The sequence below is a fragment of the Pelodiscus sinensis genome, chromosome 1 (assembly GCF_049634645.1).
Source record: "Pelodiscus sinensis isolate JC-2024 chromosome 1, ASM4963464v1, whole genome shotgun sequence".
In the NCBI taxonomy this organism is placed as follows: Eukaryota; Metazoa; Chordata; order Testudines; family Trionychidae; genus Pelodiscus; species Pelodiscus sinensis.
The window spans coordinates 4,478,142-4,494,189 of record NC_134711.1 but is presented as its reverse complement, the minus strand read 5'-3'; the positions used below and the strand labels follow the sequence as shown (position 1 = coordinate 4,494,189).

General features: G+C 42.6%; 1 protein-coding gene across 3 annotated transcripts in view; it reads left to right on the top strand.

Moving 5' to 3' along the window:
- The window catches only part of AHCYL2 (adenosylhomocysteinase like 2), a 175,186-nt gene that overhangs the window by 87,488 nt on the left and 71,650 nt on the right, over window positions 1-16,048 (top strand). Inside the window, exon 1 of one of the 3 annotated variants that reach the window (XM_006120332.4) lies at window positions 12,073-12,144. The exons of the other annotated variants lie outside the window; for them this stretch is intronic. Coding sequence (XP_006120394.1) covers window positions 12,088-12,144 — 57 coding nt within the window. The 5' untranslated portion in view covers window positions 12,073-12,087. Of the gene's footprint in view, window positions 1-12,072; window positions 12,145-16,048 lie in introns of those variants that run through there. 3 annotated transcript variants of the gene reach the window in all.

Sequence of the window (16,048 nt, the reverse complement as noted above, 5' to 3'; positions counted from 1 at the left end):
AGATTAGCTGACTTGTTTAGGGTCTCTCACAGTCTGTACCAGCTTTTGGCCTTTGAAACCATTTTTGACTGTTTTTTGAATGGGTGGAAGGTGAGCGATTACCTTTGAGGTGAAGTTGTAATCTATGCTGTATGTCTCTTGAATGGTAGACACACCTCGGCCCCCTAGATTTTCATTGGGCTTTTCGACTTGGTTTATAAACTCATTGTCATGAAATACTTAAGGTGAATATATAGGCAAAGCTAAAATACATAATTCTGTTGTATGATTCCTAGGGTGTTAATAATTTATAACAGTGCGTTCCCTGTAGGGCTGACTGGATGGGGCTTTTGAAATGTGGGTTCTAATTCCTGGCTTTGCCACTAGCTTGCTGTGTGATGTTGGGGAAGTCACTTCACCCGTCTGTGCCTCAGTTTCCCATATGTAAAATGGAAATGATATTTATCTCTTACATAAAGTACTTGGAGATCTATGGATGAAAAGTATTCTAGATGAGCTAGGGAGAGGGGTTTTATTTGTTTTTCATTAATTACTCAGTTATAATAAAATTAATTTCTCATTGCAACCGTTCATTAGCTTGGCTAGTTGACCAAGTGTTTGACATTGGAAAATGGAATGTCCTTATGCTGAGTCCCACTGTGTTTAGAGGGGACCTTCTAGCTCCAAAGCATGAACTGCAGAGGACTCTGCAGACAGAGAAAACCCATTCTCTATTCTCCTGCATTCACATTGTCTCAAGTAATTGCTGCACTTCTGTTAAGTATGTTAGTTATTGACATGTCAAACCATAGACTCTTGAACTCACTGTTAGCAAGATCACATCAAGCGAGACTTTGTGTGAAAAGAGTTGCAAACGGGTTGGAGAGCAATGTGCGTGTTGAGCATTTAAAGTACATCGTGCAGAGTTGGCACAGTGGTACTAAGTTTCCTACTCCTGTTTCATTTTGTACAGTGGCAACAGAGTAATGGTCTTCTTTTGAGTGAACCCTTATTAAAGCTGTACTGTTCAGAACGACAAATGTCTCCATATGCTGTAAGACGTTTTATATGAAAATGTAAACCCGAAAGTTCCCGTGACTAAACACATGATTAAGTATTATTAATGATTTATTTATAATTTATTTATCTTTTCAAAGTTCCCACAGAGAGGTGTTAAATGTATTAAATAAGGAGTAAATGCTATTTGTTCTGCAGGCTCTCAGCACCCTCTAGTGTCTGCTGTGCTGCTTACAGTGAACCAAGTTGGCTTGTATGTGATTTGCCTACCGTTTGTCTCCTTTCCCTACCCTCTGTCTGCTTGCCTGCCTGCAGAGGCCTTGTGAGCTTTTCTGAGCAAGGACGGTTATATTTCAGTGATTGGAACGTGCTTAGCATATTGTGGATGCTACAGTAAATAACAACAGTATGTGCTAGTCATTTCTAATTCTATGATTCTGTTCATTTTTTTAAGACTTTGATTTTCCAGTTCTGCCAGCTCATGAGGAAAGTAAATGACTTGCTATGTTTAAAAGGAGGAAAGGACTATTTAAAACTCTGAGTTCAGTCACAAAATGCCATCTTGTTGGAAGACTTCATCAGCCGTTCACTGGATCAGAGGCAGCAGCATGGTGCAGCAGCAGCCTCTGTCCACAGAGGGCTCAAGCTCCCTGTGCTGATAGAGGCAGCAGTGCGAGGTGGCAGGGGGTTCCCCGGGAGTGAGGCTACTGGCCCTGCCCCTAGGGACTGTCGAATAATTGTGTAACCAATAAGATTTGATGTGGTTACACAATTATTCAATTAAATGACACCTAACATCCCTACTCTTGAGATTTCAGATTTTTTAGTTAGTGTCTTCCTTTCTGGGTTCATGGAAAGCTTTTAGCAGGCTCTAAAGCATTGTGTTTATAAGGCGTTGGAATCGCTTTCCTTCTCTCTAACTTTATCACTGCTAGGTGAAAGCATGTCCTTGGGCAACAGTCCCGGCGAGCATGTCACTGCTCTGTTTCAATTTTTTTTACCAAATGTTTGTAAAGCCTTTAGCTGTTCTGCTAGTCCAAAGCTCACTTCACCGAGGTTTATTGAGTAAGGTTTGGCATCTTTGTGATGGTCAGAGTGACAGTGATGCTTTTTATGCATTTTGGGGCTTGTGGTAGCACTCTGCGCAGGGGTGAATTTTACCCCCTCTGCTCATGAAAAATGCTATATTAAGATACTGGAGCCCTCCATCCACAGAACAGTGCTGTAGCAAGGCAAGTTTCCTTCGCCTGCATTTCCAGTTTGCCTTATCCTTGACCTGTGGCAAGAGGAACCTGGAATGTTCCATTCATTCTAGTTTTTTACTCTAGGGGCTCCTGAAGTCCATTAAAGACGTAAAACTCTTTCCTTGAAGGTCATGGAAGTTTTGCCAGAACAGTGAACTGCATATTCCGTGCCTGTTTTGTGGTGGTCATTTGTGAGAATAAATTTCCTAGAGAGGTTGTGGAATCTCCATAATTGGAGATATGTAAGAGCAGGTTAGACAGGCACCTGTCAGGGATGATCTAGATCAGGGCTACTCAACTTTGGAAGCCCCGGAAGCCACAATGATACTCTCAGCACATGCTGAGGGCCGCACCTTATGTGTGGTTGTGTGTGTACACTCACTCACTCTCGCTCTCTCTCTCTCTCTCTCTCTCTCTCTGTCTGTCTCTCTCTCTCTCGTCTCTTGTCTCTGTCTCAAGATTAATCCTTATCATAGAATAATAGGACTGGAAGGGACCTCGAGAGGTCATCGAGTCCAGCCCCCCGCCCTCAAGGCAGGACCAAGCTCCGTCTACACCATCCCTGACAGATGTCTATCTAACCTGTTCTTAAATATCTCCAGAGAGGGAGATTCCACCACCTCCTTTGGCAATTTATTCCAATATTTGACCACCCTGACAGTTAGGAATTTTTTCCTAATGTCCAATCGAAACCTCCCCTGCTGCACTTTAAGCCCATTACTCCTTGTCCTGTCCTCAGTAACCAAGAGGAACAAATTTTCTCCTTCCTCCTTGTGACACCCTTTTAGATATTTGAAAACCACTATCATGTCCCCCCTTAATCTTCTTTTTTCCAAACTAAACAAGCCCAGTTCGTGAAGCCTGGCTTCATAGGTCATGTTCTCTAAACCTTTAATCATTCTTGTCGTTCTTCTCTGTACCCTTTCCAATTTCTCCACATCTTTCTTGAAATGTGGCGCCCAGAACTGGACACAGTACTCCAGCTGAGGCCTAACTAGCGCAGAGTAGAGCGGCAGAATGACTTCACGAGTTTTGCTTACAACACACCTGTTGATACAACCTAGAATCATATTTGCTTTTTTTGCAACAGCATCACACTGTTGACTCATATTCAACTTGTGGTCCACTATGACCCCTAGATCTCTTTCCGCCATGCTCCTTCCTAGACAGTCGCTTCCCATCTTGTATGTATGGAACTGATTGTTCCTTCCTAAGTGGAGCACTTTGCATTTCTCTTTATTAAACCTCATCCTGTTTACCTCTGACCATTTCTCTAACTTGCTAAGGTCATTTTGAATTATGTCCCTATCCTCCAAAGAAGTTGCAACCCCACCCAGTTTGGTATCATCTGCAAACTTAATAAGCGTACTCTCTATCCCAATATCTACATCATTGATCTTAGCCTAACAAGGCTACGAAGTAATCCATTTAATTTCATTGGCTATTTGAAGTGCTTTTCAGTGTGGTGTTTTTACATGAGTTATGTTTTCTGTGAGGACAAATATATATAAAAACAAACACCAGATAGTAGTGATGAAAAAATGTAATGACTGTAAAAGTCATTACAGCTGATTCAGAATTCTTTTAATTCATTTTTCATTTGTTGAGCATTGTTGAATAACACCGACTTCCTTACTAGAGTTACCAACACACATAGCCCACAAGTGACTTTCAAAAATTAATTTCTATTTAAACTTTTCAACTCATGCTTTTTTAACTGGTTGAGAGGAGCGATCAATTATCAGTTTCCAATTAAATCTTTTAAAGGCTAATGAGAGCGCATAGAAGAATAGTTTGAGAAATAGCTGCAAGTGGACTCTATTGGTTTGTTAATGCTAAGGTATTAAATAGTATTAAAACTGAATTTGTAGCATGCCTTTCATCTGACAATTTCAAAGTGCTTTAAAAAGGTACATAAGTCTTATGCCTATTTTACAGCTTGGAAAACTGAGGCTAGCCATTTTGTCCAAGGACACATAGCAAATGTCAGATATTGCAACTAAGTGTAGGTACAGTTTCAGACAAATGTAGTTTTCAAGATGACTGTGTTCCTTTACGTAAAATGCTATGTCTTGGGCAGACTTTCACATTGTTCAAACTATCGGTGACTCTGTCAGTACAAGGAGCTTTAAAATCTAAATTGCGTCAGCTATAATGCCGTGCACTGGAAGAAGTCCTTTTTGTATAATTGGTATTTATGGTGAAAAGAGTGTATTAGAAAAATCAATGGGATATCACAGATTTTGGTTATAACTACTAGACGATCTACCCAGCATTGCTTGGGTTCTTTAGGGCAGAGGGCTTGGAGTGAGGGGGGCACAAGAGTCAGGCAAGGGCTTGGGATTGTGGGGGTCTCAGGAAGGCTGTTGGTGTGTGGGGTGGTGGTGCAGGAGTCAGGGTTGGGGGTAAAGAGGGGCTATGGGGAGGAGGTGGGGGTACAGGGTAGAGGGTGGGGGTGCCTGCCAACTGCTCTCTGGGGCCGGCCCCGGGTGGCGGTATTGTGCAGTTCACCCGTTCACTGCTCCCCATGGCCAGACTGGAGCAGTGGGGGCTGTGCTGGCCAGCTGCAGCTGCTTCCTTGGGCTGGGGCACTAGCTGCCCCCCTGTGGTCATTCATGAGTATAACTGTCCCTGCTATCACAACTCTCCCTTTCTGTTTGATGAGAAACAATTGCATTTCATGCACATCCCATTGTCGTGGCAAAACCAAACCCTAACCTTGTTTAAAGTTATGATAAGAGGAAGCCGTATACTAAATTTGGTGGTCCTAGCTCTTACCGTTTAGGAGGAGTTCTTGAACAGACTGATGGACGGACACTCTCTCTCTCTCTCTCTCTCTCTCTCTCTCTCTCTCTCTCTCTCTCTCTCAAATATATAGTCGATTCAAAAGACAGTGGTGGATCGGAATCATAGAATATTAGAACTGGAAGGGACCACGACAGACCATCAAGTCCAGTCCCCTCCCCTCATGGCAGGACCAAGCACAGTCTATTTCATCCCTGATAGATGTCTGTCTAACCTGCTCTTAAATATCTCCAGTGATGGAGATTCCACAACCTCCCTAGGTAATTGATTCCAGTGTTTCACCATCCTGACAGTTGGGAAGTTTTTACTAATGTCCAACCTAAACCTCCCTTGCTGAAGTTTAAGCCCATTGCTTCTTGTCCTATCATCAGAGGCCAAGGAGAACAATCCCCCTCCCCTCCCTGTGACACCCTTTTAGATACCTGAAAACTGCTATCGTGTCCCCTCCCAGTCTTCTCTTTTCCAAACCAAACAAGCCCAATTCCTTCAGCCTTGCTTCATAGCCCATGTTTTCTAGGCCTTTAATCATTTTTGTTGCTCTTCTCTGGACCTTCTCCAGTTTCTCCACATCTTTCTTGAAATGTGGTGCCCAGAACTGGACACAGTACTCCAGTTGAGGCCTAATCAGCACAGAGTAGAGCGGAAGAATGACTTCTTGTGTCTTGTTCACAACACTCCTGTTAATGCATCCCAGAATCATGTTTGCTTTCTTTGCAACAGTGTCACTATGGACTCATCTTTAGCTTGTGGTCCACTATGACTCCTAGATCCCTTTCTACAGTACTCCTTCCTAGACAGTTGCTCCCCATTCTGTATGTGTGAAACTGATTGTTCCTGCCTAAGTGGAGTATTTTGTATTTGTCCTAATTAAACTTCATCATATTTCAGACCATTTCTCCAGGTTGTCCAGATCATTTTGAATTTTGACCCTATCCTCCAAAGCAGTTGCAACCCCTCCCAGCTTGGTATGATTTGCAAATTTAATAAGCGTACTCTCTATGCCAATATCTAAATTGTTGATGAAGATATTGAACAGAGCCAGTCCCAAAACAGACCCCTGCAGAATCTCACTTGTTATGCCCTTCCAGCATGACTTTGAACCATTAACTTTTCTTAGAGAGTAGTTATTATCCAGCCAGTCATACACTCGCCTTATAGTAGCCCCATCTAAGTTGTATTTGCCTAGTTTATTGATAAGAAGGTCATATGAGACCATATCAAATGCCTTACTAAAGTCTAGGTATACTACGTCCACCGCTTCTCCCTTATCCACAAGACTTATTTTCCTATCAAAGAAAGCTATCCGATTGGTTTGACATGATTTGTTCTTTACAGATCTATGCTGGCTGTTACCTATCACCTTATTTTCTTCCAGATGTTTACAGATGAATTACTTAATTACTTGATCCATTATCTTTCCTGGCACAGAAGTTAAACTGACTGGTCTGTAGTTTCATGGGTTGTTCTGATTTCCCTTTTTATAGATGGGCACTAAATTTTCCTTTTTCCAGTCTTCTGGAATCTCTCCTGTCTCCCATGATTTAAAAAAAATGTTAGCTAAAGGCTCATATACCTCCTCTATTAGCTCCTTGAGTCTTCTAGGATGCATTTCATCAGGCCCTGGTGACTTGAAGACATCTAACGTTTCTAACATTAACTTGTTCTTTTTTTATTTTAACTTCTAAACCTACCCCATTTCCACTAGCATTCACTATGTTAGGCATCCCTTCATCATCAAACTTCTGGGTAAAGACTGAAACAGAGAAGGCATTAAGCACCACTGCCATTTCCAAGTTTCCTGTTATTGTTTCTCCCTCCTCACTGAGCAATGGGCCTACAACCTCTTGCTTTTAATATATTTAAAGAATGTTTTCTTGTTACCCTTTATGTCTCTAGCTATACTGTACTTGTTTTGTGCCTTTGCCTTTCTAATCTTGCTCTTGCACACGTGTTGTTTGCTTATATTCATCTTTTGTAATTTGACCCAGTTTCCACTTTTTATATCACTCCTTTTTGATTTTTAGATCAAGTAAGAAAGAGGTAGCAATTACTTGTATATAAAATAATAAATATAACCTCATGTAAGTCTTTTGAAAGTCTCTGGGTAAAGATCATAGTGCAGTGGAACCTGCAGAGAATCACTTCCCAGGTCAAAGCACTAATGCTGAGGATGTACATGCTGGCCTTGGGTTTAGAATAGTGCTGGTGGGGATCAGAAAGTAGCATTGGTTATTGGATGGAACTGGAGAGTAGGGGAAACCGAACCCGTTCTCTTGGCTCTCATGCTCTAAGGGTATGTCTAGACTACAAGCCTCTTTTGAAAGCGAGCGTCTAGACGGCAATCACTTATTTCGAAAAAGTGAGACATGTTTTCAGAAGAGAGCACCCAGGCAGTCTGGATGCTCTCTTTCGAAAAAGCCCTGTTTGCATTCAAGAACACCTATTTTCAAAAGAGCACTTTCGAAAAAAGGTGTTCTTCCTCGTAAAATGAGGTTTACCACAGTCAAAAAAACCACTGCGTTCTTTCGATTTAATTTCGAAAGTACGCGGCAGCAGTCTAGACATGGGAAGTTTTTTCAAAAAAAGGCCACTTTTTTTGAAAAAACCCTGTAGTCTAGATATACCCTTAGTGACCGGCTGTGTGTTCTTAGTTAAATCACAGGAACACAGAGTATGGAGCACCAATTTGTAAAATGGGAATATTTTTACCTACCTCTGGGTAAAGTGGTTTGAAACCTATAGTGAGGGATGCAACATCAGTGCACAGTATTATTATATACTGGTCTGGTTAATGCATAATGCTGAGAGATCAAGCAGAGCACACCGTGTATTAGAAGACTAATGACTAGAAGACTTCAACTAGCCAAGTATGCACTGGTTAAGTATCCTATTGAGATTTTTTGAAGAATGAATTTTCACTAGAATAAAGCTTTGAGCGGCTCACTCTGGAGCATGAGAGATGGCAGTCTTCTCCGGGCTTAATGCTGAGAAGCCCGTGGGAGCAGATTCAGGAATGATTGATCATTGCTCATTAAGTATCAGCAACTGTTACATGTTTGATGTCCATTGCAGCAAGGAGCAGTATCACTCTACTACGCTTTGAGGTGGCCAGTTAACTAAAATCCACAGTTTCATCATAGAAGCTTGCGTGCTTTCCTAAAAGATAGAATTTAAGAAGGGACCACACAATCTTCTGTTCTGATCTCCATGTCTCTCACAGATCACTAACACTCTTCCCCCTCCCCCCTCCTCCCCACAGTTGCACTAAACCCAACAACCAAAATTAAAGCCAAGTATTACAGCCCACAGAAGAGACATTATGTGCACAGGCAGAAAACAGAAGGGGCCACAGTGTAGTAAAGCCCGAGGCCTGTAGTGTGGCAGGGAAATGATTAAGTAGATATCCTCTAGGAGTGTTGGGGAAGTCCTGTAGTCTGTGTTACACATGTCAGACTAGATGATCACAGTGCTTCTGGCCTTGAAATCTATGGCACTTGAAAACCCATATTAAGATGCTAGAACCAGCACACACTTGTGACTTACAGTAGCAAGTTATACTAGTGGATGCCTAGATGAAGGGTGGCGGCTAACGCTGATATTTGGGCTGTGGCTCTCTTGATCTCAAGGGAGGAGGATATATGTAATGCCCTGAACTGAGATTGCCTAATGGAGATCACTTTTTCAATATCATACATGTAATAGATAATCAATCAATCTAATCTGTGGGCCAGATTCACCACTGATGCTAGGATTACATCCACTTCAATGGAGGTGTACCTGCTTACCTCAGGAGTGAATTTGTTCCTATTTCATTACAGCTCTTTGTCCAAAATATACTAGATGCTCTGCTTGGGTTTCTGTATCCCCTAGCTTGAGATGACCCTGTCTCAGATAGTACCTGGGAATGCTAAACCTTTTTCATTCAAAATTGTTGATACGCTATGAGGATAGGCGAGGAAATCTATTGTAGATTCTAGGACACTCTCCCAGGCGTTGAGGTGAGTTTTTGCATGATGTTCTGGAAGGCGCAATGTGGTTTAGAATCCAAATTTTCTCTGATGACGGGAGGATGGAAGAGAGAAGAATGAACAAGCATGACATGGGATGTATTCAGACTCTTGCATGGTACTTCTCAGGGGCATGCCGGGCGGGGAAGGTGGCAATATCTCTGAGAGAGACTCAGAATGCTGTGGTGTTAGCTTACATTTATCAAAGAGCTAAGTTTGAAAGCAATTCAGTGGAGTCAAGATGGCAATCCCTCTCTGATAACTTTCTTTACAACAATTCTAAAAAAAATCCCACATTAAACTTGTAAAGAAAGTAAAGAAATCTAGCCAGTTTTCCGCTGCTATATCACCCTTCCCACCAACTTACAACTCCCATCCAACCTTAACATTGCTTTGCTGTTTAGGTCTGTTATGGAATTATGCTATTGGAATACTAATAGGTGTTCAAACACTGGAAGACATTTAAGCAATGCCAAACAAAACACATTGGTAAGTTTGTAGACTGAGCCACTTTGGAGATGATGTGCCAGAAAAACTTAGGATATTGTTCAAAAATTCAGTGATAAGAAAAAGCCAACCACCGTAACGTCAAACCTCTTTTAGAGGGTTTTCACAGAAATAAATCTCTCTGGCTAGAAATGGCATGGAAATTGTTAAGGGGATCTTTTGAGAAGAATTTGGCACTTTCAGAAGCTAGTTTCCCAGTTATAAGATGATTATCTGGTTAGTCCAGACTGCCATTGCTATCGGACATGTCTTTTTTTTATCAAAAGCTAGTAGCAAGTAAAATATGAACGTGCTGTTGTTTGACACCTTATTCCAACAGATCTATTCTGTGTGTAGTCAAACATGGCCCTCCAGACCGTTTTTTAATACTTTTTATTCCTGCTAGTGCTGCAAAACTGACGCAGCTGCAGAATAATGAGCTGGAATCTTTTCTGGCTTGTGCATTGCAGGTAGATTCTTCACTAAATTCTGATCGCAGAATCTTTAATGTTGGTAGTGAGTGAACCAGAAACACCCAGCTTAATTTAGAAACCCCCATGCCGAGGGTGCATTAGCAGGTCACAAAACCATGGGTTACTTGTAAACTAAGCAAGTTTAATGTGGTGTCCACAAACATCGGACTCCATAAGAACATAAGAACGGCTGTACTGGGTCAGACCAAAGGTCCATCTAGCCCAGTATCCTGTCTACCGACAGTGGCCAGCACCAGGTGCCCCAGAGAGGGTGGACCGAAGACAATGATCAAGCGATTTGTCTCCTGCCATCCCTCTCCAGCCTCTGACAAACAGAGGCCAAGGACACCATTTTATCCCCTGGGTAATAGCCTTTTATGGACCTAACCTCCATGAATTTATCCATCTTCTCTTTAAACTCTATTATAGTCCTAGCCTTCACAGCCTCCTCTGGCAAGGAGTTCCACAGGTTGACAACACGTTGTGTGAAGAAGAACTTCCTTTTATTAGTTTTAAACCTGCTACCCATTAATTTCATTTGGTGTCCTCTAGTTCTTCTATTATGGGAACTAATACATAACTTTTCTTTATCAGCCCTCTCCACACCACTCATGATTTTATAGACCTCTATCATATCCCCCCTCAGTCTCCTCTTTTCTAAACTGAAAAGTCCCAGTCTCTTTAGCCTCTCCTCATATGGGACCTGTTCCAAACCCCTAATCATTTTAGTTGCCCTTTTCTGAACCCTTTCCAAGGCCAAAATATCTTTTTTGAGGTGAGACCACATCTGTACACAGTATTCAAGATGTGGGCATACCATAGTTTTATACAGGGGCAGTAAGATATTCTGGGTCTTATTTTCTATCCCTTTCCTAATAATTCCTAGCATCCTATTTGCCTTTTTGACCGCCGCTGCACTCTGTGTGGAAGTTTTCAGAGAACTGTCCACGATAACTCCAAGATCTTTCCTGATTTCTCGTAGCCAAATTAGCCCCTATCATACTGTACGTATAGTTGGGGTTATTTTTCCCGCTGTGCATTACTTTACACTTATCCACATTAAATTTCATTTGCCATTTTGTTGCCCAATCACTCAGTTTGGTGAGATCTTCTTGGAGTCCCTCACAGTCTGCTTCTGTCTTGACTATCCTAAACAGTTTGGTATCATCTGCAAACTTTACTACCTCACTGCTTACCCATTACTCCGTAATTCTTCTGAGTATGAGAACACTTTCTAATCATTCATTTCAACTAGGTGTTTGTGGTTTTTTTCAACTAGTTATAAAGAATTAAGGTATTCATGTTGCCCAGCAGAGGGAGCTATGGACAAATAAATACACTGCTCTGCTTTCCTCTGAGTGTTAAATGCATGTATTGTTTAAAAACAGGATTAACTGAGTACTACACAAAATTATGGCACTTAGAGGTTAGTTTTAAATACACTGTTTTGCTGGTTGGCCAGGAGTATGCTTTTAGCAGTTAGAGGCACTTGTATGCTATTTTGTACAGAGTTACACGAACTTTTAATGCTATCAAGTATCTAGCTACGTTCAAGGGGACACATGTTGACAATACAGTGCAAAAAGTAGTTCTAAAAATAGGAGTGTGTTCTTGACCTTGATTCTTATTGATCACAGTATCAGCAGTTTTGGTGACGTGTTCTTAGGGGCGTAGGCAGGCCATCGATAGGTGTCCCTCACACAACTGCAGGTTGCCAGGAAAGCACTCTGCACTCAATTTGAGCTAAAAGTCAGTTGAGAGAAGAGGTCATTGTTGCATTTCGTGCAGGGTTGGCTGAAAACATGAAGTAGCCACAAGAGAAATTAGGTTTGAGAGCCCAGGGGTTCAAACAGAAAGGAGGCGTTGGAGCTGCCTGCATTTGACTAAGGAGGGTGATTTGAATGGAAGGCCTGTGCTAGAAGGGCGTGCAGCATCTGAAGCCTCGTGTGAGCTCCTGAAAAGCAAGGGACTTGGCTCTTGAGTCTGACTGCACGCACGCACGGGGCATTTTTTTTTTTTTGGCTTATCCAAATACCAATTCCCTTTGGTAGAGAGCAAGCTTGAAAAGTTTCAGCAATGGAGAAGTGGGACAGCAGTGCAGGCACCTCTGCTTTCCACATGCCAGACTGGATGGTGAGTTGTTCAGTTTATTACACAGCTAATTGGTGGCTACTGGGTTTCTAAAGGGGTTTTCTCTTTGTCCAGTGGATTTATGCCAGGCACAATTCTACTGCAGTGTACTCAAGAATAATAACATTTGCCAGGAATGAGAATCATTAAGGTCAGAGGCAGGCAAGATCCAGTAGTCCCATCTCCCTGCCAAAGCAGGATTATTCTTCATTGTACTTATATTGTCCAGTCTAACTGTGAAAAGTCAAATGGCAGTAGAAATAGCCTCGATCTATGAAATGGGTGTACTGTTTTCCTATTTCACAGAGATATTGTGTAAGGACTTAATATTTATTATAAAGCAATTGGAGATGCATAGAGGAAAAAACCACTTGATGTGAAGAATAATCTTGCATTGTCTACTCTCAGAACAAGTTATGCGTAGCAAACATGCTTTATTATTTCTTTGGCAGTCTGAATATTTATTACTAAGTAAGACTCTTGTCTTTGAATTGTATCTGTGTTGCTAACATCTGTTACACCTTCCTTAATGTTCATTTTAAAACAGGCAAGTGCTGCTCAACCTCCCCTGAACCAGTAAGAGGACAGGAGAGGAAACACAATGAGGACTAAAATAAACTTTTCTCTACTTTGCTCCTTTGGCACTAGGAGTTCTTGATATGGTTGACAGCTATGATTCTGTTTAGAAAACCAGCCAGCACTTGAACAGTTAAAGCTTGGGGGGGAGCTTCCACCAGAGAGAGTGTCTATGCAGCTACCGTGGATTGAAAAATGTGAGCCACCCTAGTGCAAAAGCATGGATGGTGCTATATGAAGAGCTACTACTCCTTCACAGATTGCTATTCACGTTTTACAGCCTAACTTCTTTCTGTGTGAAAAGCTGAGTCCTATCAGCTCTTCTAAGGAAGGCCTTTGGTTTGTTTTAGAACATTATCATGACAGATTTGGCTGTCTGTAAGTACTTTAAAATGGGTTGCAGCAACAAGTGTTGTAAATAGTCACTGGTGAAAACAGTATTTTCACTGGTCTGATGTAAATACTTAACGCTAGAAAATATTTTTTCAGAGAACCTGTTATGACTTGGTTTGAGCTTTGTTAGTCTTCTGCAATAATTCAGTGTTAATTAGTCTCTCTACAGAATTTGCTAGTCACTAAAAGTTTTCCAGTAACTACTACTAACCTGTCATTTTCTATCCCTTGGCTGCTGGCTTTCTATAGAATGAAATTCTCTACTGTACTTTACTCCCAACTTATCTTTTTTTTTTTGTCACACTATCAGGAAATAGTTATTACATTTGAAGGTCAGCATTGATAAAACTTTGCACAACAGATCCCCCTCGTTTGACACATCAGAAGTGTCGATTTTACACTTATCTTCAAATAGGGATTTATGTTTATAGACTAGATTTTAGTTTGGTCATTTATAATGCCTAGACCTCTTGGCAAAGAAGCAAGTGCCGTACTCATACTGGGATCTGAGCCGTGCTAGCAAAAATATAAGCTTAAATGTGGTGGTTACTAGCAGGGCTCCAATAGTTTCACTTTGCTATCTGGATATATATGTTTTCTGGAAAAAAATGTAAGGAGTGTGTGCTACAAGGTCCCAGCTTCAAAACTTGTAGTTGTGTATAACAGCCATGCTTAATCATGCGCTGTTGGGGGAAATAATGACCCAACAGGTGTTTTCTCTAACTTCTATGGTCTTATGATTTTATACAGTGAAAGACAAAGCCTTTTGTTACCTGAGCAACTTTAAATAATGTGGGAAGAACCTTGCCACTTGGCCTCACCTGTTGCCGTGCCGCTACAAACAGACATGGTAACAAGTTTGGGGAACACTTTTCTCCATTTGTAAATATTTATCTATTTCTTTGTCCCAGTCTCTCTTTGGCATTGTCCACATGACACCGATTTTTAAAAGTTTCCCACCAGCACGCTTCCAAACATGATTGCTATGTTGGTAACACTAATGTAGGCTAGGGACTAGCAGACAGCAGCATTTTTACCTGTATTACACAAGCCTGCTCTGAACAGGTATATATGAACATAGTGATAACATCCTAGCATCTGCTTGGAATCTTACATCCATTAGCACTTCCACCAATGGAGCTGCATCAGTCTGGCAATGAGGAGAGGTTTTTTACTGAAGAAGCCTAACAACTGCAGTCAGGGGGAGTGATTTTTCAGACATCGAAGTGTGACCGTTCTATTGGTTTGCTAGGACCTGTTTGAGCAGGATGTAGTCTGGGCAAGCCACTGAGTGTGAGGGTGGGATTGAAATATATCATGTTTCACCTCCCCATTGGCACAGGCATCCATGAAATCTGAGGACCAAGTTCAGCCTCCATCCCGGGTCTCCTGTGAAGTGATAGAATATTCTCATCTCTCAAGATGGAGTTTGTACCAGTCTAGGCGGTGGTCTGGTACACCGCAGTGAGATTCTAAGTGTACTAGAATACTGTAGGTCAACAGTCCGCAAACTTTTCAGGATCATGTCCCTCTTACTCTGTCCACGTGCTCCTGCCTCCCCCCACAAAGCCCGGGCCACAGCTTGGAACACAGCTGGATTTGAGGCCATGGCCATGTGTGGGAATAGGGCAGAAGGGATGCCACAGCCAGGCTGCAGTGAGGACTGGCAGCTGGCCTATGATCAGGTTTGGTTCTACCCCTGGCCTTGGCTGCTGGCGAACAGAGCCATGGCTGGGGATATGGCCAGGTGCGTGTGAGGCCAGGAGCTGGTGCTGCAGCTGAGGGCAGGGGCAAGATCAAATTAGCAATTGGGCTGCAGCAGGGCCTGGCAGCCAGGCCTGAGGCCAGGTGCAACTCCATTCCAAGCCTGGCCCGCAGCCTCATCCCTGGGCCAGGAATAGAGCAGGAGAATGGGCTGGCTTGGGCCCTGCTGCATCCCCAGGCTGGTTGTCCATGCCCTCCTAGGAGGGTGGTTTCCACACTTTGGGGACCTCTGCGCTAGATGAATGTCTGTGGCCTCCGAGACAGCTAAGGGCATGGCAACTGCAAGACGTCTGGATAAGAAGATAGATTACTAGGAGAAGTTCAGAGTAGGGATGTTAAAGACTAGTCGTCTAGTCAACTATCCAATAAGCACTTGCTTATTGGATAGTCTTTCAATTATTTGATACCGCCCCCCCCCCCCCCACTGCCTCTATAAGATAGAGGCAACAAAGTGGGAAGTGGGGGGGGTGTACTTCAAAGTGGCAGTGCCGCATAGCGGCGCTGCCACTTTGAAACCCCAAGGCCGCCTCTGCACAGCTGATCTGCGGATCAACTGTGTGGCGGGCTGCCCCTTTAAAACGCCGCCTCTGTGCGATTCAAAGGGGGCAGTCGTGGAGCCCAGGGTCAGCTGAGGAGTCACCCTTCCCCCCCCCTGCTGGGGACTCTAGTGCATTTCAAAGCAGACATGCCATGTACATTTCAAAGAAGGAATGAGGAAGTGCCTATCGACTAGTCGATGGAAATTCCGTCGACTAGTCAGTTAGCCGCATTTTAAGACTCTTAGTTTAGACTGTGCTTCAGAAATGCAAAGGGTTAAAATGTACGCATTAATCTGCTGAGTTAGACTCCATGTGACACTTTAGCTGCAGGGCTGGAATCTTAAACACTTAAAGCTTTAGCATAGGCCTTGGCTCCACAAGTAGCGTTGTCAGGATTACACGTTAATTTCAGGCATGAGAGAGTTTGATACACACACACACGCAGCTCCCTCCTCATAAAGGATGTGACCCATAAGTCTTTTGAACATAGCGGAAGAAGGCAGGGTTAAAGTTAACTGAAGAACTTAACCTTCACATTTTATACTCATTTCACGCAGCTGTTGTGTCACAGTGGAGGGAAAGCATTGTGTCTACCTCAGCAAACCAGTTCTGTGTGCTTTGGAGCTGTCACGGCT